This window comes from Rhipicephalus microplus, chromosome 3 (assembly GCF_043290135.1).
Source record: "Rhipicephalus microplus isolate Deutch F79 chromosome 3, USDA_Rmic, whole genome shotgun sequence".
Lineage (NCBI taxonomy): Eukaryota > Metazoa > Arthropoda > Arachnida > Ixodida > Ixodidae > Rhipicephalus > Rhipicephalus microplus.
In genome coordinates, this window is record NC_134702.1 from 268,483,895 (window position 1) to 268,507,472 (window position 23,578).

A 23,578-nucleotide genomic window follows, 5' to 3' on the forward strand; every position below is an offset into this window, starting at 1 on the left:
ATAAAACTGATTTTCAAGATTATTTCTTGTTGCTGCATTAACGGACACTGCACACTGCTTTGCAAGGTCTCGGGTTCATTGTCTTCGACACAGTGTGCGACGCTGAGCTGACGGTGGCCTTGGCGCTTCTCATATGGTTTGCCACCATCTCTGGCGGCGTTGACGCGATCACACCGAAGAAAGTAGCACTGGACAAAAACTCTGCATATCTCTCGGGCTTAACGGAGTCTCGACCGCCTTACTGGCTTCACATTTTAGTCAAATATGTGTGAATGTCCATTGTACCAGAATCTTTAGTAAACCAAGCTCAATCAATGAAGCAATAGGGAGGTCAGCGTAATACCGCCAATTAGTATGTAGTAACCGACTGTCTGTTGTAAGCGGGTGTGTTGAAACGATGTATACTTTATCGAGAGGCGTGTGTGTGTGCCTATGTGGTGTGTGAGGATGCACGTACATGAACGCGTGTACAGGTGCCTATATGAATGTGATTACTTGTGCACGTTCATGCTTGCGAGGGAGTGCGTTTGTGTGCACCTGCGTGCGTTTCTGTTTGTGTGTTTTCGCAAGTGTGTATGTGCATGCACATATGCATGCGTATGTGCACTTGTGTGTGTATTCATGTATGTATGTTTTGTACCTGTGCACACAAACGTGTGCGCCTGCACGTGCTAGTGTGCATATATATATGTGCATGAGTGTCTATATTGCATGTGTATGTGCTCATGTGCTTCTCTGTGTTTCATGTGTGCATATATATGTGCGTGGGTATTTTTATTACGTGGATATGTACAAGTGTATGTATGAACAAGCCCGGTGTGCATGTATCGCGTATGTATGCGAGCATACATTATGTATATAGGTGTGTGCACCTGTGCGAACGTCTCTGACAGCAGCATCAATACAAAAAAAGCGCCAGGCCTGCTCATGTCGGCCAATTGAACTGCAAGAAACCACTACATTCCTTCTTGGCTGCCTTCTTTGAGCCCGCCAACTGAACACAATTATTGAAGAAATTCTCGTCTATGCGCCTAATGCATAACCACATTGGTGACAATAATAATTAATGTCCCAAAACCATGACATTGTTATGAGAGTTCTCGTAGTGAAAGGCACCCGGGGTTTTCAGCACCAGGCGTTCTTTTACGTCTACCTAAATTTAAGAACATGGGCCTTATGCATTTTCACAGGCGAAATTGCGACCGGAGTTCAATCTCGTGACCTGCAGGTCAGCAGTGGAGCATCATAACCACTTGGCCACCGCAGCGGATGTGCCAAGTGGATGTGCCAGCGGATGTGTGGAAAGCCTGCTTTCATCACGACCGTTCCTTAAGAGATGGATTCTCACTCTATACATCGAGTAGCTGATAAAACAACCGTGCACAATGAATGAGGCTTTGCCAGTTGATGCCATGCGCACTGCACTGGCAAAGGAAGGGCACAAAACCAAGGAGAATGATGGAGGAAAATATGCACGTGGAGGAGAGTGTCGCTTCTTTTCAGATCAAGGGGGCTTTATCTCGTGACAGTGCAGCGCATGGTCTCGGGCCGTGAGAGTCGGCGAGGCCGCGTCACGTGTGCGTCAGAGATGCTCTCTGTCTTCTTGGACAGCACACTCTAAGCACGTGTTTTCATTCTCAACTCGTCCCCTTTGGGAATCGCCGGGCTGTAGCTTCCCTGGATGCCTTGACGGGCGTGTTTAGATTCAGATTCTTTATTTCAGCATTCATTTGAAACAAATGCTAGGACAGGAGCAAGAAGCCGCAAGCATAGCGGCTTGACAAAGGCATAGCCCCTACAGAATTTGGCAGGAGACAACACAGGTACACAAAAACGCCAGGCCTGCGTGGTAGGTGCAGCACAGTCACAGCGAAAGCTTAGAAGAGTGGTTTTTCAGAGCCTTTTCAGAACACTCATTGGGTAACTACTGCAAGCACACTTGCTTGGTAACCACCAGGGCATTAATAAAAAGCTTCTGGGTCGGTATTCACTATGCTATTTTTCGTCATTCTTCTGTGAAGTGTGGTATCCACTAAACACTTGTAAGGAATTTTGTGCCAATTGTCCATGCAGTGGCTGACGACGATGAGGAATTAAGGCTGAAGTGGGTATGCGCCACAGTAAATAGAGAAACAAAAACAAGATTTTGTAATGGCTTGGAGCACTGGACGGCCCACTCGTTAGACTATTCGCATTGTGCGATGACTGGTTGTTCTTTCGCTGTTCTAAAACGCTTTATAAGTCGTATTAACACGATTGCTTTCCCGACATCAGGCCTGCCTAAGGCAAGTTTGACAACAACTCACAAGCACTGGGGTAGCTCAGTGGTAGAATATTGGTCTGGCACCCAGCAGACCTGGGTTTGAGCCCCACTGTGCCATTGGTACTAGGTCATGCCTGCCTAATGCAAGTTTGACAAGTTACAAGCACCGGCGTAACTCAGTGGTAAAATATTGGGCTGGTACCCAGAAGACCCGTGTTCAAGCCCTACTGTGTCATTGTCGCAAGGTTTGTTTTCTAATTTCGCGCAATGTGGTTATGGACATCGGCGGCGGCGGCGGACAACATGCAACTGTGCTTGACCCGAAAAGTGATCTCATAACAGCTTTCGCTGTAAAACTAGCACCATTGTGCTAGCTCCGGCTCCGTACAAGACAAAGAGTGGTGCCTAGTGCGGGGTTTTACTACGCTGAGTGGCCATCGCGGGAGTGCACGGCATAGCTGTGAGGCACCTTGTCCTGAGCGGGAGCTCACCATCAGTTTCAGTTTCAGTTTATTATTCATATCAAAAAAGTAGTACAGTAGCCAGCTGTGACATACTTGTGGTTTCTCCTTTTGGTGTACGTCCTTGTGAAGGAGCCCTTTGTAGCCCGTGTCCCAGCAGTGGACATTGTAATGTGCTTTTGGGGTGCCACCAAAGGCAATGAAGTGTTTGTTTGTGTTGTTAGATTGAACACTGTTTTCTCACGCAGTGCTGAACGCTTTGCTAGTTGAGCGCTTGCAGAGCGGTGCGCTATACGTGAGCGAGTGACGGTAGATGCAGCCCTGCGGCTCTCTAAGCCTGAACCCATGGTGATCTTGACAATGGTGAGTAGTGAGGTTACCACAGCATATGTCACTGCAATACGTCTGACGATTTTTCAACGATGAAAAGGTGATTCACTTCAAGTCAGACGCTTCTGCAGGTAAGCTCCCCAACATTTCTGCCGGGTTTTCATTTAGGAAATAATTGCTCCAAAAGATTAATTGTCTTTATGCATCTTCAGTGTGCTGTAGAAAACGCCAAAAGGGATAGTTGCTTTGTAGGCAGCTTCTGGACATTTTTCGACAACCCCCCCCCCCCCTCTTAGGTTTGCAGGATGCAAATCCTTCGCCTCTCCAAAGTTGTCTTGTAAGGCTTTGTAGGCGTTTTCGCCATAAATGTCAGAAGCTGAGACCAGGAAATTGCCCTCTTTGTCAGATTGAATTAACTTGAAGTTGTTCTTGCTAAGAGACTGTACAACACTCACCAGGGGGGGTGGCCACTTAATACTGCTCACTTGATATTGAGAGTGCAGAGGTCCTTTTATCCAAACTCACGATATCAAGCGGCCAACCCTGGTGAGTGGCTGCTTGAAAATGCGTTAATAATAGGAGATGCACATGGGAGATGCGAGAGTGACAGGCTAAGGGAGCATATAAACAATGTAAGAAACACACGTGATGGAAAGAATGTCGAAGATTGTTTAGTTTAAGTCAGGAGAGCCAGGATTGCTCTCCTGACCTAAACGTTAGGAGGAGCAAAATACGCATCACGTATGTAATTATCGAACCAAAGCTGATTGCATATCTGGGGGAGGGTCACCTAACGTGGCTTTCATACAATTTACTGATAATAAGATGGCATATCTATGCATGTGCAGTGGGTGAAGTACTCTGCATCGAACAGTATAAATATACGTGCAATATTTCAATATTGGTTGTTGAATGTTAAGCTCATTGTCGTTTCTCTTCCTTTCGTCTGTAGTGTCATTTTGCGCTATAGTGCGCCGAGTATGTGCCAACAAGCCCAACTTGCCACTTTGATTGTACGCTGCTGCCAGTGCCTTTACTATCGGAAGAGGCGGCAGACACATCAAGGCATTGTAATGAATGAATGGATGGACGCTATGTGCATTTCCTCTATAACAGAGTGGTAACATGTGTTCCACCAGGCTCAAAAAGAAAAGTCACAGTTTCATTACAAAGATGAAGCAATGAATGCCATAGCAACAAAAATTGAAATGTCATGTGAAAAACAGCAAGCAGCTAGAAACATGCAACATCCTGCTCAAGCACAAAGGACACATGAAACGAACACTCACAGGACAAGCACAAACAACATTCACAGCTTGACACTCAAAGCAGGCTGCTCCAACACAAAGGTCGCATGAAATGTACTGCAAGCTCCAGCTCCAAACCACTGTATTCCAGAAGGAGGTCAAGCAACTCTGGGAGCCACAAGAGTTAACTCTGCAGTTCTCAGGAAAGAGTGGAGAGCAATCTGTCATGCTTTGTATTCAGCCTATTTTCTTTCTATCAAAAGCTTTTCCACCCTTTCTGCCTGCTTCCTCCACTCACAATACGCACAGGCATACAAAGGATGAGTGTAAACTAACCAGTGTTAGTTGTTACTTCACTCCTTTCGCAAACAGGACCGCTGTACAGCAGGTCAAGAGACTTTCGTGCACTCATTAACATCCAAGCAATCTTTCCAGTGAAAGCACAAGACGTACAAACTGCCCCATTACGAGATGAACGTACACGCACAAGCAGCTATACCCCATAGAGCAAAAACACGAGCGAGATGGCGCTAAGGCCACGCATTTCAACGAGCGCAGTATGCAGAGAACACATTGAAAAGTGCCCAAGTTCTGGGATTGGCATTACGCCAGCGGTAAATGGTGCATATAAATAGATCATCGTTAGTATACTCATAGCCCCTCAATTCTATGGTATACTGAAGGACATGCACTGTCATGGCCGAGCCATATAAAGCCACATGTTGTTGAGTGATAAGCCGCCTTTTCGAACCTGCACGTTGGAAAATTTTTCCAAATATTGTTTTTTGTCACTTTTGTATATACAAGGTTTTTCCCTAAATTTCTCGGAATTTTTATTCTATAAGTAATCTATTCATTATTAGTTCATTATCTTTTGAATACTTTTCGAAATACTTGCACTTTGGTTCAATGAACTGTTGCCAATGCTTCACCTAATCTGAAGGCACCCTGGAGGTCGTAAACGAGAACCTCCGTCGGAGAGGGATGCTTTTACTGTCTTCAGCATCCCATGCGGAATTTCTTTGGTGTCATATCGAGGCCGTACAGTGCTTAGAGCAGCACTGCCACACCCACTTTCCTCCTTCATTTCCCTCATCAGAACCTTTTGGAACAATTCATTAGAAGATCCCTCGTCTTAATACGATCGACGATTGTCTATTATCCGAACACCCAATCGCCGGTCCTTACCAAATACTCCACGTACTTGCTGCACCGAGTTCTCCGTTTGCAGTTTTAATGGGCATCCAGAATGGTCGTCGTCGTCGACAGACTCTAGACTGCCCCAGAACCTCAGGTTGTTAAATGTACGACTTTGCTTCATTTCCATGTCACCATAGGCTTTCTGAAGTATTTCGAGTGTCAATGCCCTGTTTTATTGTAGTTTGCATGACACTGCTCCAAAGACACGTCCAATTTTCTTTATCTTTGAAAAGGTGTACTGATACCTCTGCGCAACAGCCCGACCCGCCACAACAACTCCCTGCAGCCAACCAATACTGGGCTCGTTTTGAAGCTTATCCCCTTCAGCGGCCACACGTAAAGTTGTACACATAAACTTTAGAGGTGTATCACGCAGTGCGTGTTTTTTCAAATGATTCGAGATGCACTGTGCACATTAGTGCAGGCTTTCTGCATGGACAACTAGCAATCATTCAACTTCATTCTGCTGCATATTATACTTCACATGATCACTTTGCTGGAGAGACTACCACATTTGACAAACGTGCAATGTGCAGTGTTCCAAAATCAACATCAACAGTATTTTTTAGGTCGAAATGTATAAACAAAAAAAGTCAAGCATATCCACACAGGGAACGATGATGAGTGGGGCAAAGTGCCCGTCCGTTCGTCCACCTGCATCTTTATCTGTCTGTGTGACAGACAGATGGACAGACAGGCAAACAGGCAGATGCTTCGTTTCACTCATTATCTTTCACTCTGTGGATATGCTCTGAATTTCTTATTATAACAGCGCTATCTATCATCTTTATACGTCAACTACATGGAAATCACTAACGCCATCTAGTGATATTATTTCCAAGGACATATACACATAATGTCATTTAGTAAGCAATTTGTAAAACTAATTAGAAGTGGCTACTACTACAACATACTACTACTACGACGGGACAACCCACATCCGAAGGAGCTTCGCCCCTAAAACAAGCTGTGCATGCATTTTGAACCTAATATTTGATTCTTTTTGGTCAGATTGAAGCCAACTAATTACAGAGTGAATGAATATTTAATTAAGTGCTAATTAACATGGATCACTGAAAATCACACGAAACGCCATATTCCTTCATTTTCTTTCCTGGAATGTAATATTGAGTGCCTTGAAATCATGTCATGTCAATTTGATGCATTTGCAGACAGGGCATCATAATTCACACCCAAAGGAGTCATGTCCTCCACTAACTCCTGCACCTGAAACGCTGTCCTGCCAGGGGATGCTGCCAACTACAGAAAAATTCCGGGAACTTTCGGAACCAGCCCTGTGTATGCATACATGAGCATATATGAAACATGAAGGCAATGGAGATGGCAAAAACCAGCCCAGAATGTTCATATAAATGCTATCGCAATCAAATGTTTTTTTTTATTTACTGTGAAAGCTTTCATGACATCACAACAAGGGTATATTCTGGGGCCGTACGAAATAAGAAAAAAAAAAGAAAGCTAAATAAAAAAAAACACCCGGAAGTGAATGGGAATCGAACCTGGGTCGTCTGCGTGGCAGCGGAGTACTCTACCGCAGAAATATGCGGGCATTCGAAACTCTGTTGCAAACTTAACCTGTGCAGGCTTCATGTCAGGTGAGGAATCACGTCTACTTACGTAATAAAGTGTATCAGAACGGTAAAGAGACAATGAGGCGTCACACACCGTGGATTGTGTTAAGAACGGGTCTTTGAATGCTCCTAGGCTTTGCAAAAGCCTCAGGCATAATTCATCGTCGTCAGCCACAGCATCAACTAAGTGCACATAATGAATGCCTTACAGGCATATAGCGGGTACGATGCTTTTCCAGAGAATGAAAAATAATGGCATAGTAGACGATTCCCCACTACAAAAAAATTCTTATTTATGGCGTAGTGAGTACCACACAAGTGTACTCGTATCATGCAGGTGTGCATGCGTAGTTGTTGCTACGAGAAGTGTTAAAAAAGGCTCTAGAAAGGCTGCTGCTCCAGCTTTTGCTGTGGCGGTGCTGCACATTCTGCACAGGCCTAGCGGTTTTCTTTCTTTTTTTTTTAAGGGGTATTGACAAACAATTTCGCGGCCGAGATAGCCTGCGGGATAAATTCCCATGAACGAACTTACGTATATCATCTGCAAAATATCAAAGGCGGATATAGCTCAGAAAATATTTTCACTTTTAAAACATTATGAAAGTTGAGTGGTTGAATTAACTACTAAAAAGTGCTAGGTGCACAAGAAAAAAATTTAACATGCCAAAATTGATGGCGGAAGAGCGTCGATCACTGGTGATCGATTTGAATAGGCATGGTAACGAAAGAGTTAAGTTGGTCTGATGCCTAGTCTACTTTTATTAAGTGTATCATTAAATGCATCACACCACAGGAAAAAAAAAAGTCAGCGTAAATTCACAGCCCAGTTCTCTGCCTCTTGAACCAGAATGTCCTTGTGTTTCTCCTTACTTATTACTTTTGTGTTTTCCCTCTAGTCCACCAGTACTTGAGATGAAGCTTACCTGCAAAATGTTCTGTGTGCAAGGCAGAAAGGCATCTCGGTTTCCATCCTGTGCACATGCTAGCAACTTGTGGATGCATCGTGTGATGTGCTCTGTCTGAGCCAGCACCTCCTGGTACGTGGGCAGAGAACTGCACACAAAGAGCGGCATCAGCCCACTTGACCAAGGTGACTACAAATTTCTCCACACAACAGTTGGCGACTCCCTCAAATCAAACTACATTCCTGGCAACAACTGTGTAGAGAAAAAACAATTGACACCAACCAAGAGAACATCGGGATGCTAGGACTGGCATGTGTGCAGTGGCCAGCTGAAACAAGCACATTTATGCGCAATGTATAAAGTACCACGATAAGCTCATCACACGCTTCCTACAAAGTACATATTGTTCTGGTAATGACATGTACTGTCCTTACTCGCATAACCTTCACACTTTTTTTTGCAGAAAACCGATGATATGTTAGGGGGTGCGAAAATTACACGTAGAAAACTTTTCGCGAAAACATACAAACAGAAAAAAAGAAACTCAGCGGCTGCGAATTAAGGTTCTCATGCTAGCAACGAACTACGAGCGTTGAAAAGTACTAATGAAGACTTACTTTACCAATAAAACCACATGCCCAACACGAGGCAAGATTTCTTTGAGCTGCAAGCAAATAATAGTTTCTGTCACTATGTACACGTCGGTACATGCACAGTGGTTGTGCACCTCTAGTGAACGTCATTGACTTACGATGCCTGCCACCAGCTCGTCCTTCCTTGTGAACTAGTTTCTTTTACATGCTCGTATTTCACTGGATTGTACACTCAGAAACAGGATACCACAATGAGGGACACCGCAGTGAAATGCTCCAAAAGTTCTTCTGACCCTCTGGTGTTCTTCAACGCTTACGAACATTGCACAGTACTCTGGCATTTTGCCTCCATCGAAATGTAACCGTCATGGTGAGAGCAAACATCAGATTAACAAACATCAGATTAACACACTCTCCTACTGATTAGATAAAAGTGACCACACTCTTTTGTATATATACCAATTAGCTCAAGAACAAGTTTTAGTAACCTTCTTTAACATTTTTCTGGACTGAGTCATCAAGCATTTCTTTTTTAATTTTTCACCATCATTACTGAAGAGTTTGATGTCACCTACAAACTAACTTGCTCACTTACTATCAAACATCCTCTCAATTTAATTGTTAGAAGTACTTCACATGCAGAGAATAAAAGTATGGATCTCCTTTTCATTTAAATTTTCGTGCTTTTCTTTTGGAAAGGCAGCTGCAGAACCTCTGTGGATGTTGGCTATGGCACATGTTTCAAGCACTCCTTGCAAACGAATTGCGTGCATTTAAAAACTACACAGCATGAGTGAAAGAAAAAAAAAAGCTCAAGGACGCACACTGTAAGAGTACTAAATAAAAGAGAGCCAATGAAGTCAATTTTCTGTAAACGTGGAAGTTTCCACTGAGGAGAAAGCAATGAAGGGCGTGGGGCATTGACGATTGAAGGAACGAGGTGAGCAGAAATCGAATGGAGCAGACAAATTTCACAAATTCCAGTCCAAGATGCCTGCTGCCTGCAGACAGAGAAGAGCAGTCGAGCTCGAGTCTGGCACGCCAATGCGGCCCATCGTGGATTTCACGTATTCGCCTCTCTGCCAAATTTCAAGTTACCTTCACTGTGTGCTCCACTGCTTGGAAGTGGTCCCACATTCATCCGTAACTCTCAGGACTTCATTGACAAGGTGCGCCATCTGACTGTAGATGACGATAAAATCATAATGTCATACAACATCGTTTTCCTTTTTACCTATGTTCCTGTGCCACTCGCTGTAAGCGCCCGTGAAGCTGCCCTGCAGGCTGATGAGAAACTGGGTGAACACAATGTGTTTGAAGTGCAAGATCTCGTAAGACTACTGGATTTCTGTTTGAAGAATACCTACTTTATTTTTTGTGGTGTCACTTACAAGCAGCTGCATAGAGCCCCTATGGCTGCTTCGATCTCTGTAACTGCAGCAAACCTGGCTATGGAGTCAGTGGAAAGCCGGCCTTTGGCTTCCTCTGAAAGCATTATTCCGATACGTTGAAATTGTTTTTGCATCATAAAAAAAAAACCCGTCCGGTTGCGTTCACAACCATACGAATAGCATTGTGGAAGCTGTAAGATTCATCATGGAAGAGAAGAGCACTGGACGTCTAGCTCTTCTTGACGTAGTAGTGCAGCGGGATGAACTGCCTCCGTCGTTCAAAGTTCATGGGAAGGACACACATAATGGGCGTTATCTTCATTTTGCGTCTGTCAACCCTGTAAGCCACAAAACTGTCTGTGGCCTTTTCTTAAACAAAAATGGCCCAAAGAATTTGCAGCAAGCTAGAAGACTCCGACTTAGCGTGCATCCGGCGTGAACTCAGTCCCGGGCAAGTACCCCAAGAGTTCTATTGCTTCATTCAAGCAAGAAGCCTTGCGCCCGACTGAGCCACGCAATTCCCTCAACCAGCGTCACTCCTCCATTCCGTACGTTCCTGGCATCAGCGAAGCTTTGGCACGTGCTTTGCGTGAATATAATGTGCAAGTCGCCCACTTTCTGAGCCATAAGCTACATCATGAGCTTCTCAGTGTCAAGGACAAACTAAAAAAGGAAAAATTCCCTGGAATTGTATAAAAGATTCCTTGCGCTACCTAACTGCAATTATGTCTACATGGGTGAAAGTGGAAATTTCGACTGACATCTAAATGACTACATTAAAAATTAAAAAAAGTCACTGCCAGTGCTCTCGCAGAGCATGCAGATAATACACACCATAGCTTCGACAAGGACCAGGCTTCAGTAATCACACGGAAAAAGAAGTGGATAAAACAGCATTATCTAGAATCTTTGGCGGTACAGACAACAGAGAACATGATGATAAGGGGCGCGAAAAAAACGACACACAACAGAGAAGAAGTACACGGGACGACGCGCTACTAGCAACTGGAATATTTTATTCAGGAAACACCATTTATACCGCAGTGACATCAAATTTAACCCAACGAATCGACCAAAAACTAAAACTACAGTTTTAGTTTTAGTTTTAGTTTTTGGTCGATTCGTTGGGTTAAATTTGATGTCACTGCGGTATAAATGGTGTTTCCTGAATAAAAAATTCCAGTTGCTAGTAGCGCGTCGTCCCGTGTACTTCTTCTCTGTTGTGTGTCGTTTTTTTCGCGCCCCTTATCATCATGAACCAGCACCAACTCGCCCAACTTTTTACTTTACTGAACAGAGAACATGCTTAACCACAACGTATGCAAGATGCCTCAAGCGATTATTTTAGCGGATTTAAGCTGGAGGCTTTGGCCTCCCAGCTTAGTGAACAAGGCTTCCACGTGGAAGCTGAAATATATTTTTATTGTATTTTTTACACCCTCTTGGTCCGTGTCCTGTCTTTTTCATAAAATCTCCTCCGTCTTTGACCAGATTGGTTGTGATGGTGTTTTTTTTTTTTCTCCCCAAAGGACATGCCTTGCAGGGTCTTGCCAACTTCTCCAATAGTTATGCCTGAAGCTTAGGTGTTATGTTTGGCTTTACTAACAGAAAGGCCAGTACAGAGTGGAAGAGCAGAAGTCGCTCCATCGTAAAGTTGTTAGCACTGTCCTGCTTATACTTTTCCTGCTGCTTGTAAAAGGGGTCTCTTTAAAAGATGTGATGACAGCCTGGGTCCAGGCTGCTGTGTTGTGCGCATGTGTCTGTCAGCACCATTGGTGGCGCATCTTGGCATACTCAAGAACAAGAGCATCTCTCAGTGATGCTGCTTCTGAGGACTTTTGATTTGGAGCAATCCTTGTAGCAGCTTAGTATTTCTCACTCTAGAGCATATTTGAGATGCAAGTTGTATTTACATTTAGACCGCTCAATACTTATTAATGACGAGGCTCTTACAAAGACCTCAATAAGTATCTCAATTCATAGAAAAAATGCTCTACAGGGCACCAATTATTTCACCCGACATTGCGAGAATAGGGGCAACACTTATAGTTGGATATTGTAGCATGGCCTTCCAGATATTTTCTGGCACAAGCAAGTAAACAAGATACAGGATCAATAAAATTTAATATAATGAAATAGCACTAGGTATAAAAATCCCAGTCATCAAAGTGCAAAGCTCCTGCCACACATATATTGCGTTGATATTGCCACGTTCCATTTCACAAATTTTTGTTATTGTTCCGAAACACCACACGATTCTCTGCGCAAACCGCGCTTGCAGGTTTCGAGAAGGTTCCGGACTGTAGTAGATCATTTCGATAAGATCACGCCCACTGTGCGAACGGTACAGATTGTTCTGGAACCTACGCCACCGCCAGCGATAACGCTAGAACATTCGACGGCAAGGGTATAAATGCCGACGCGCTTCGCCGCTTGTCAGTTGTTGATCAAAGGCCGACGCTGCGTTCGCCGCTATCAGTCCGAGACTGCTATCTGTGCAAGACTGCTGCTGTAATTAGACTTTCCCTTTACCGGGCACAGGTTCGCCCAAATAAACAGTTAAATCCCAACACGAAGTTTCCTGTCTTTGGCCACGTCACGACCCCGTGACATCTGGTGGAGGTGCTGCTTCGTTCATGTACCGGACGCCCCCGTCAAGCCGTGAACCCAGCCCCCGTCGCGGAGAAGACACCGACGCCAACCAAGAGCAGCGAACGAGCCGCCGACAGCAAGGTCTCCCACCGGAGTACGGCCTTCTACAAGACAAGGCGCGGAAGACCAAGACCATGACCTTGACTGCAGCGACAATGACAACCGGAGCATCCCAGCCAGCGATCGTCATTCATCAACCCAGGGAACCACCAACATTCCATGGCTCATCGTTTGAAGACGCGGAAACCTGGCTAGAAACATACGACCGTGTGGCCGCCCTCAACCACTGGGACAACGAAGAAAAACTCCGTCGTGTGTACTTCTACCTGGAAGACACCGCAAGGACCTGGCTAGAGAATCGGGAGTCCACGCTCCGAACGTGGGATGTCTTCTGCGGCGCATTTCTGCAAACGTTCGCAAGCGTCGCTCGCAAAGAGAGGGCCGCTACTCTACTCGAGACCCGGGTTCGGCTACCAAATGAAAAGGTTGGAATTTTCACAGAGGAGATGACCCGCCTATTCCGTCACGCTGACCCAGACATGCCTGAGGAAAAGAAAGTTTGTTTCCTCATGCGAGGGGTCAAACAGGAGCTCTTCGCGGGACTAATGAGGAATCCACCGAACACCGTCCAAGAATTTGTATCCGAGGCGACCACCATCGAAAAAACGCTGGACATGCGCACCAGACAGTATAATCGTCGCCTGACTCCAGAATGCGCTGCTGCTCAAGCCAGTGACTCCGACGACCTGCGTGAAACGATCCGAGCGATCGTGCGGGAAGAGCTGCGCAAACTGTTGCCTTCGGCGCAGCCTCAAGTGGATTCGATCGCCGACATTGTGCGAGAAGAAGTCCGGCAATCGCTTCGAATTCCCGAAACACCGCCGCCCGAGCCAGAAACTATGAGCTACGCCGCTGCAGTGCGCCACAACGCTCCTCCCCGTCCACGCCAAAACGCCACCCCGTCACACTTCCGTCGCCAGACGCCACCGCCGCCACCACCCCAACCGACGTCCTACCGTTCCCCAGCGGGCCAGCGCAGTGCACCGAGGAAAACGGACGTTTGGCGTGCACCTGACAACCGCCCGCTCTGCTACCACTGCGGCGAGGCCGGGCACACATACCGCCGTTGCCAGTACCGACAGATGGGACTGCGTGGCTTCGCCGTCAATGCACCGCGTCCGCAGCCAGGAGATTGGCCACGTGACATCGCCGACTACCTGGCAGGAACTCAATGCCCGTTCGCCGTCCCCCAGCCGCCGCATGTCACCGCACCCCCGGCAGTACTCTGGCCCAACGCGGGGCCGGTCTCCTAGCCCGTATCCGGGAAACTAAGGGCAGCAACCGATGGAGGTGCGGTTGCTGTGCGACGAACTACCGAAGATCCTCCGACGACGACGCCGACGCGACGGAGCTTTTTGAACACAACACCAACCAGGCAAAGCCCTGAAGGCAAAAGCTCGCTTATTGAAGGTGGCCGGACGACGCAACATGGATGCAGCGGAACAAGCCGACGCAGCCGTGACCCGACGCCACGCCCTAACCGTAATGCGAGACGGCGAACTTGCGACCTCGACGTTCTTATCGACGGCCACAGTGTGACTGCTCTCGTCGATACTGGAGCCGACTATTCTGTCATCAGTGGGTCGTTCGCCGCGAAGTTAAAGAAAGTTAGGACAGCTTGGAAAGGCCCTGAAATCCGCACAGCCGGAGGTCATCTTGTAACGCCTGCAGGAATCTGCACAGCGAGAGTCACCATTAACGGCCGTATTTATCCTACAGACTTCGTAGTCCTACAGCGTTGCCCGAGAGATGTTATCCTTGGCATGGACTTCTTATGCCTCCATGGTGCTGTCATCAACCTAAAAACAAGGTCGATAACGTTATCCACAGAAGAAGTACTACCGCCGCACACGCCGTCAGGACACCATGCCTTGAATGTGCTGGAAGAACAAGTCACCATTCCGCCTCGCTCAAGCGTCATTATTTCAGTCGGCGCTCCTAAATCACCTGACTTGGAAGGCGTCATTGAAGGCAGTCAGCATCTTTTAGTCACCCGAAATATTTGCGTCGCAAGAGGAATTGCAGAGCAGCGGGGAGGCAAAGCAACGGTTATGCTCACGAATTTCAGCAATGAGTACAAACATGTGAACAAAGGAACAACGGTCGCATACATCGAAGAAATTGTCGAAGCCACCAGTGCTTTCGCCCTCGCCGATTCTGCGGAACCTGCTCAGAGGAACCAAGCCCCTCCCATAGCTTTTGACGTCAATCCCAGACTTCCGAACGATAAGCAAGAACAGCTCAAGGCCCTGCTCCTGCAATACGAAGATTGCTTTTCGTCGTCATCGAAAATTCGGCAGACCCCAATCACGAAACATCGAATCATAACCGAAGAAAATGCCAGACCACTCCGTCAGAGTCCGTACAGGGTTTCGACGCGAGAACGTGAGGCAATGAAGAGACAAGTTGATGAAATGCTGAGAGATGACATTATCCAGCCGTCCAAGAGTCCGTGGGCATCCCCCGTGGTGTTAGTGAAGAAAAAGGATGGGACCCTACGTTTCTGTGTCGATTATCGCCGCCTGAACAAAATCACAAGAAAGGACGTGTATCCTCTCCCACGAATAGACGACGCACTTGATCGGCTCCATAACGCCAAGTACTTCTCGTCAATGGACCTCAAGACTGGCTATTGGCAGATCAAAGTCGACGAAAGAGACCGAGAGAAGACGGCGTTTATAACACCGGACGGCCTCTTCGAGTTTAAGGTGATGCCCTTCGGCCTTTGCTCAGCGCCTGCAACTTTTCAACGCGTTATGGATACAGTACTGGGAGGATTGAAGTGGCAGACTTGCCTTGTGTACTTGGACGACGTCGTCGTGTTTTCCTCGAGTTTTGACGAGCATCTTCGGCGCCTTGAAGCTGTACTTCAAGCCATCAAGACGTCCGGACTAACACTGAAGCCAGAAAAGTGCAGATTTGCGTATAAGGAGCTCTTGTTTCTGGGGCACGTTATCAGCAAGTCTGGAGTTCGTCCCGATCCACGAAAAACAGCCGCCATCGCCGACTTCCCGCCGCCCACTGACAAGAAGGCCGTGCGCCGATTTCTGGGCCTGTGCGCCTATTATAGGCGGTTTGTGAAAAACTTCGCCCGCATCGCCGATCCTCTCACTAACCTTACCAAGGCCGACTCGGAGTTCAAGTGGGAAACGCCACAGGAACACGCTTTCCAGGACCTTAAACATCGCCTCCAGACGCCGCCATTACTTGCCCATTTCGACGAATTCGCCGAGACAGAGATACATACTGACGCAAGCAGCGTAGGTCTTGGCGCCGTTCTTGTGCAGAGGGCTGACGGACTTGAAAGGGTTATTAGTTACGCCAGCCGATCGCTATCCAAAGCAGAAGCAAATTATTCCACAACAGAAAAGGAGTGCCTCGCCATCATCTGGGCTACGTCGAAATTTCGCCCCTACCTCTACGGCAGGCCCTTCAAAGTTGTGAGCGACCACCACGCCTTGTGTTGGCTAGCCACCTTGAAGGACCCTTCAGGTCGCCTCGCACGATGGAGCCTGAGACTTCAAGAATATGACATTACTGTCATTTACAAGTCCGGCAAAAAACACTCCGACGCTGACTGTCTCTCTCGTGCGCCTGTCGACCAACCGCTACCCGACGACTCGGATGACGACTACTTCTTGGGAACGATAACTACCGACGACTTCGCTGAACGACAGCGGGCCGACCCGGAACTTAAAGCCCTAATAGAATACCTCGAAGGCAGGACTGCCGAAGTCCCGAAGGTATTCAAGCGCGCACTTGCGTCGTTCTTTCTACGAAACGGTCTTCTACAAAAAAAAACTTTTCACCGCTTCGAGCTAAGTACCTCCTTGTGGTGCCTTCAGCTCTGCGACCAGAACTCCTGCAGGCCCTGCACGACGATCCGACGGCAGGGCACCTCGGTGTTTCCCGCACGCTCGCGAGGATACAAGAAAGGTACTACTGGCCACGTCTTACCACCGACGTCACTCGTTATGTGAGGACATGCCGGGACTGTCAGCGACGCAAGACACCGCCGACAAGGCCAGCGGGACTTCTGCAGCCAATTGATCCACCTTGCCGACCTTTCCAGCAGATTGGTATGGACCTACTGGGGCCGTTCCCGACGTCGGCTTTCGGAAACAAGTGGATCGTGGTAGCTACCGACTACCTCACCCGCTACGCCGAGACAAAAGCCCTGCCAAATAGCAGTGCATCCGAGGTAGCTAAGTTCTTCGTCGAAAATATCGTCCTACGTCACGGCGCCCTGGAGGTCCTTATCACTGACAGAGGAACGGCATTCACTGCCGACTTAACTCAAGCGATCTTGGCATACAGCCAAACAAACCACCGCCGGATGACAGCGTACCACCCACAGACCAACGGCCTCACCGAGCGGCTTAACAAGACGATCGCCGACATGCTGTCAATGTACGTCGATGTCGAACACAAGACGTGGGACGCCATTCTTCCGTATGTGACCTTCGCATACAACACGGCGGTGCAGGAGACAACGCAGATATCTCCATAGAACTTGGTCTACGGAAGGAGCCCGGCAACGACGCTCGATGCCATGTTACCCAACGTCACCGACGAAGAAAACCTCGATGTGAGCGAGTACCTTCAACGCGCCGAAGAAGCCCGACAACTTGCGCATCTCCGTATCAACAGACGACCGACAGCCACCGTTACAACCTTCGACGACGCTTCGTGGAATACCAGCCCGGTGAACGTGTTTGGGTGTGGACGCCGATACGCCGACGTGGACTAAGTGAAAAGCTTCTACGACGGTACTTCGGACCGTACAAGGTGGTTCGACGTCTCGGCCCACTTGATTACGAGGTTGTCCCCGACAGCATCATGAACTCTCAACGACGCCGATCGCGACCTGAAGTCGTCCATGTCGCGCGCCTCAAGCCGTTTCATGCACGTTAACAAACTGAAACAGTGTTTTTTTATTATTGTTGTATTGTAATTTATTCATTGTACTTTCTTGCATTATTATTGTACCTTCATCTTCAGTTAAAGCATCGGGACGATGCCTTTTTTCAGAGGGGGGGCAATTCCACGTTCCATTTCACAAGTTTTTGTTATTGTTCCGAAACACCACACGATTCTCGGCGCAAACCGCGCTTGCAGGTTTCGAGAGGGTTTCGGACTGTAGTAGATCATTTCGATAAGATCACGCCCACTGTGCGAACGGTACAGATTGTTCTGGAACCTACGCCACCGCCAGCGATAACGCTAGAACATTCGACGGCAAGGGTATAAATGCCGACGCGCTTCGCCGCTTGTCAGTTGTTGATCAAAGGCCGACGCTGCGTTCGCCGCTATCAGTCCGAGACTACTATCTGTGCAAGACTGCTGCTGTAATTAGACTTTCCCTTTACCGGGCACAGGTTCGCCCAAATAAACAGTTAAATCCCAACACGAAGTTTCCTGTCTTTGGCCATGTCAAGACCCCGTGACAATATTAATAACATGTGCAGTGGCGGGAACAACTTCCAGCATTTAGAGCAGCCATTCCAGCAAACAAAATCTGCTTTTGGAGCAGCTACCTCTGCGTTAGGAGCACAGACAAGCTTTCTATGACACACACAGAGGAAGCAAATTTAGCTTTTATTTATTTTAATGCACCTCAGTCATGAACCATTGAACGCGTTCTTCGATGATAGGTTCTGATACAGTCGAGTCCACATATAACGGCCCCACTTAAAACGAACTTTCGCTTAAAACGAACAATATCTACGTGATCGTGAAAATATACATTGGTTCAAATGCACAAAATCGCACTTACAATGAATGTCTCTGAGCGCTGCTGATCTGTTACAGCGAACAAAGTCAGCGGTCTGCCGACTTCTCGGGAAACCAATTTTGACCCCCGATCAGGCATCGACGAGGTGCCCATACATTTTTATTGTTGAACACCGACCCTACCTCCGCGCCCCTCTAGTTGCCCCTCTCCCCGATCGCTTTTGTTACGCACCCCTCCGTCTTTTGTCTTTGTACCCCGCTACTCTAAGCACCACGAATCGCGAGACGAGGCCCGTGTTTTTACACTGCCACCGATCTTTTGAAGACCGGTCTGCCATCTACCCCGTTTTTGATCGCTGGTACTGTCGTTGACGTCGCCGGCCTAGAGTGACCGGTCTATTTGCATACATCGTCGGCCACCGACTGTATCAGATAGTCTGCATCTAGTGCACACGCGTACGCTACCCCACCGACTCTGATAATTTGCGATTCGTTTTGTTTTTAGGACTTGTTATCGCTCACTTCGCAATCAACTCAGCATGCCTTGCGCGCGCGTGCAGAAGCACGAGAATAGCTGTTAATTTGCGCGGAACAAATCGCAAAATATTGAAGTTCATGAGGCCACACAAACCCGCCAACACAACAAAACGATATTCTGACCACAGCCGCCGATTCTTCGAACACAGCCACGTGCACCAATTCAGGTGGCCATGCACTCTTTCCAAGTCTTTCTACATGCGAAATTCACGGACCTTTCAAGCAAGCTACCCAACCTGCCTCCTTCCCGTGTGTTTTGCTTTTCAAGGTCGCCCTCTCGCCGCATCCTCCCTTTATCGCAACTCCTTGCCTTTCTCTCGCAAGCTTGCTCTCCTCTCTTGATCACAACCCCTTCGTTCGTCTCAACCGCTCCGTGACGCCCGCCACGCAGGCTCGATTTAGCTTCGTTTTCTGACTGAAAACGGGCCCAGAGCTGCTCCACACGTTCTAACATGTGTGTCGCGTGTGCGCGTCTTGCTCCCTCTTGGTGTGCGTGTGTGGTCATGATGGCCGATGAGAGGACTAGCACGCTTTTTCCTCCCGCTCAACAAAACGTCAAAAGTGTGATCGCTTGGCTTGAGCGTAATCAGCGTGTTAGGTGCCGCGTTGCGGAGCGCTTGCTCATAGCTGTTGACCACCCGGAAGCCAACTTGCCGCGTCGGGCGTCCCAGTACTCAGCTGTAAAGATGGTGAATATTTCGTGGGCAGCGGTGACGGCTACATGCGCGCAAAACTGTTTTCGCGAGGCCGACTTCATCGACGTTGGGCCCGATGCCGAGCCTGAAGCTTCCAAATTGCGCCGCCGATTTGTGGCAGCGCATCGTCAACTCCGAATTGGGAGAGCGGGTGGGACATCTGTTGTGAAGGTTTAATTACGGCCGATGATGATGCCGACACTGCGGAACCGAGCACGGATTAGGGCATTGTGAATGAAGTACGTGGCGAGAGCGATTTGAAGGAATCGGATTGCGAGAACGACAAAACTTTGGAGTCAGTGCCTCATACAGTTTATGCCACGGGCCTCGGCGAACGAGCGCCCTGCCGTTTCAAATGAACTCGAGACTGCCCTTATCGCTTCTGCTCTTCGAAACCCGTGCATCGAAACCTGTAACCCAAGTTCGTAGTAAATGAAACACAGCTTTTAAAAAAAGTTGCGAGCGAAAACACACACTTTTTTGCCCCAAAAAGTTCGTGATGCACGTGCTTCGAAGAGCAGAAGCGATAAGGGTGGTCTCCAGTTCATTTAAAAAGGCATTGTGCTATTTTGTCGAGGCCCGTGGCATAAGCTGCATGAGACATTGGCTCCAAAGTATCGTCGTTCTCGCAATCCGATTCCTCCTAATCGCTTTCGCCACGTACTTCATTCACAAAGCATCAATCCATGCACGGTTCTGCAGTGTTGGTATCATCATCAGCTGCAATTAAACCGTCGCAACAGATGTCCCACCCGCTCTCCCAATTCGGAGTCGACGATGCGCTGCCACAAATCACCGCCACAGTTTGGAAGCTTGAGGCTCGGCATCGGGCCCTACGTGGACCAAGTTGGCCTCGCGAAAACAGTTTTGCGTGCATGTAGCTGTCACCACCGCCCACGAAATATTCACCATCTCCACAGCTGAATACCGGGACGCTCAAAGCGGCAAGTTGGCTGCCAGGTGGTCAACAGCTATGAGCTAGCGCTCCGCAACGCGGCACCTAATGCGCGGATTACGCTCAAGCTAAGCGGTCACACTTTCGACGTTTTGTTGAGCGGCAGGAAAAAGCGTGCTAGTCCTCCCGTCGGCCATCATGACTACACACGCACACCAAGAGGGAGCAAGACGCGCACACGCGACACACCTGTTAGAACGCGTGGAGCAGCTCTGGCCCCGTTTCCAGTCAGAAAACGAAGCTATTTCGAGCCTGCGTGGCGGGCAACGCGGAGCGGTTGAGACGAACGAAGGGGTTGTGATCAAGAGAAGAAAGCAGGCTTGCGAGAGAAGGGCAAGGAGTTGCGATAAAGGGAGGATGCGGCGAGAGGGCGACCTTGAAAACCAAAACACACGGGAAGGAGGCAGGTTGGGTAGCTTGCTTGAAAGGTCCGTGAAACTCTCACGTAGAAAGACTTGGAAAGAGTGCATGGCCACCTGAATTAGTGCATGTGGCTGTGTTCGAAGAATCGGCGGCTGTTGTCAGAAAATCGTTTTGTTGCACAGGCGGGTTTGCGTGGCCTCACGAACTTCGATAATTCGCAATTTATTCTGTGCAAATTAACAACTGTTTTTGCGCTTCTGCACGCACACGGAAGGCATGCTGAGTCGAGTGCGAAGTGAGCGAGAACAAGTCCTAAACATGAAACGAATCGCAAATTATCAGAGTCGGTGGGGTAGCGTACGCGCGTGCACTAGATGTAGACTATCAGATACATACGGTGGCCGACGATGTTGGCAAATGGTCTAGTCACTCCAGGCCGGCGACGCCAACGACAGTACCAGTGATCAAAAACAGGGTAGGTAGCCGATTGATCTTCGAAAGATCTGTGGCAGCGTGAAAACACGGGCCTCGTCTGGTGATGCGGGGTGCTCAGAGTAGCAGGGGGGACAAAGGATGGAGGGGTGCGTAACAAAAAGCAGTCGGGGCATGGAGCAAGGAAACAACTTTCCTTCCTCGATGGGTTGGGGAGAGCGACAACTATATGGTCGCGGAGGCAGGGTCGGCGTTTGACAATAAGAATGCATGGGCACCTCACCGATGCCTGATCGGTGGTCGAAATTGGTTTCCCAGGAAGTCGGCAGACTGCTGACTCTGTTCGCTGTAACCGATCAGCACTGCTCAGAGACGTTCATTGTAAGTGCGATTTTGTGCCATTGAACCAATGTATATTTTCATGGACACACGGATATTGTTCGTTTTAAGCGAAAGTTCGTTTTAAGTGGGAGCATTATATGTGAGCTCGACTGTGCAACTAGAGCACGGGCTGTTTCCGTGTGCTCCAAGGCAAAGCTTGAAAACCACTTTGGCATTGCCCAAACAGGAATCTGCGCTCCATTTCACATGAGTCAGCAAATTTTCTCATTGTAGAAAACTGCAGTGTGCCATACAAGCGGCGCTCAAGGCAGTTAGCTGGTTCAATTGATGCTCACCTGAATGTTCCATTGTCTTCGTGTTCGCCACATGAAGGACTGGCTGCTCCATGTCGACTCTGCAGAACATCGGTAACGTTTCCATTAGCGCAGAATTTAACCTGGTAGAGCTTAAATTATTACAGTTCCTCCCACTGAAAAACTGCAGCTCATGTTCTTGGAACATATAAGTATGGCAGCTGAGGTTCTCGTCCAAACATTCTACCCTTAATACAAAGTTGATGGGAGTGACAGTATTATCAATCATACTCACTCAGCTGAAGCCCCCCCTGAAAACCTAGCAGAGTGAAATTTAACTATGCTCATGCACGGCCTCTATACACTAATGGAGCTACCAATGTGGCAAAATCACTCCAAGGTGATTCCACGAGACACTGACACAGGTCCAAAAATTATAATTTTAGATTTGACTAAGTATCTTACAAACTTTGTGCATACCACCCAGTAGCCCAAGAGTGAACTTGGTTTTTGTTTTGATTGCGTAATTAAGCAGGAAAATGATACTGAACTTATTCTATATGGAAGGACCAATTTCGTCCCTTGTCACTCTGGAGAGTTAATAGCTGTATCAGATTGCAGATTATCAGTATTTATACGTCCCACTGAGTTTTTCCTTCATGTTTTCCCGTTCCCACTTTTCATATTGCTCGCTTTAGAAAGGCTGGAAGGGGCTGTTTTTTGTTTAGTTGGCGCAGCTATAGCCAACATGACTGTCTGCTTCTTTTAAAGACAGGATACATGGCGTCAGAAGTGGTAAAGCCTAGTTGAAATGGATACCGTCAAGCCTCCAGAACAGCTAAAGCTGTCAGGCAATTTACGAATAAATTGGCAGAAGTCTTCGCGGCAATGCCCACTAAACCACCCAGGATGAACTCTATCAAGACAGCAATTCTGCTCAGCATTGCCAGTGAAGATGCCCTTGGCGTCTACAACAACTTCTCGTTGGAACAAGGTGAGAGCAATGAAGATTACCAGACAGTGCTGCGGAAGTTTGAGATGTCATCCAAAGGAACAAGGTTTGCGAGAGGCACGTTTTTCGCCTTCAGATGCAGAACGAGGAAGAGCTGTTGGAGCAACATTTGCGAGAGCTAAAGAAACAAGCGAAGCTATGCAATTGTGGCACGCTAGAAGAATTTATGATTAGCGGCCAGGTTGCTTTTGACACAAATAACCCGAAGATAAGGAAAAAGATTCTGCGAGAAAAGAGGGCTTAACTTTACAGAAGGCGGAGCAGATGTGCAAAGCAGCCGAGATTTCTGCACAACAGAATACTATTTGGTCAAGTGAAACACTGCAAGTAGACTATGCCCACCGGGCAGAGCGCAATGAAAAAAGATTTAGGTGCCAAGAGTGTAACAAAGAGCATGCGCAAAGGCAGCGTTAAAGCGCATGGAAAGACATGCTTTGCTTGCAATGAGCCGAACCATCTTGCAATATGCTGCAAGCGCCGCTTAAGCCAACACATAAACCAAGAACTCGAAGTTGACGCAGA

The 23,578-nt window shown here is 47.8% G+C and overlaps 1 protein-coding gene across 6 annotated transcripts in view; it reads right to left on the reverse strand.

The window, feature by feature from the left end:
• Nucleotides 1-23,578, reverse strand: part of Git (ARF GTPase-activating protein GIT1) — a 293,327-nt gene that overhangs the window by 40,996 nt on the left and 228,753 nt on the right. For 4 of the 6 annotated variants that reach the window (XM_037419545.2, XM_037419564.2, XM_075891004.1 and 1 more), the window contains 2 exons: nt 22,087-22,145; nt 8,017-8,146 (listed from right to left, as the gene is read on the reverse strand). In XM_037419545.2, coding sequence (XP_037275442.2) covers nt 8,017-8,146; nt 22,087-22,145 — 189 coding nt within the window. Of the gene's footprint in view, nt 1-8,016; nt 8,147-22,086; nt 22,146-23,578 lie in introns of those variants that run through there. The other 2 variants (XR_012894547.1, XM_037419552.2) reach the window with 2 other exon arrangements.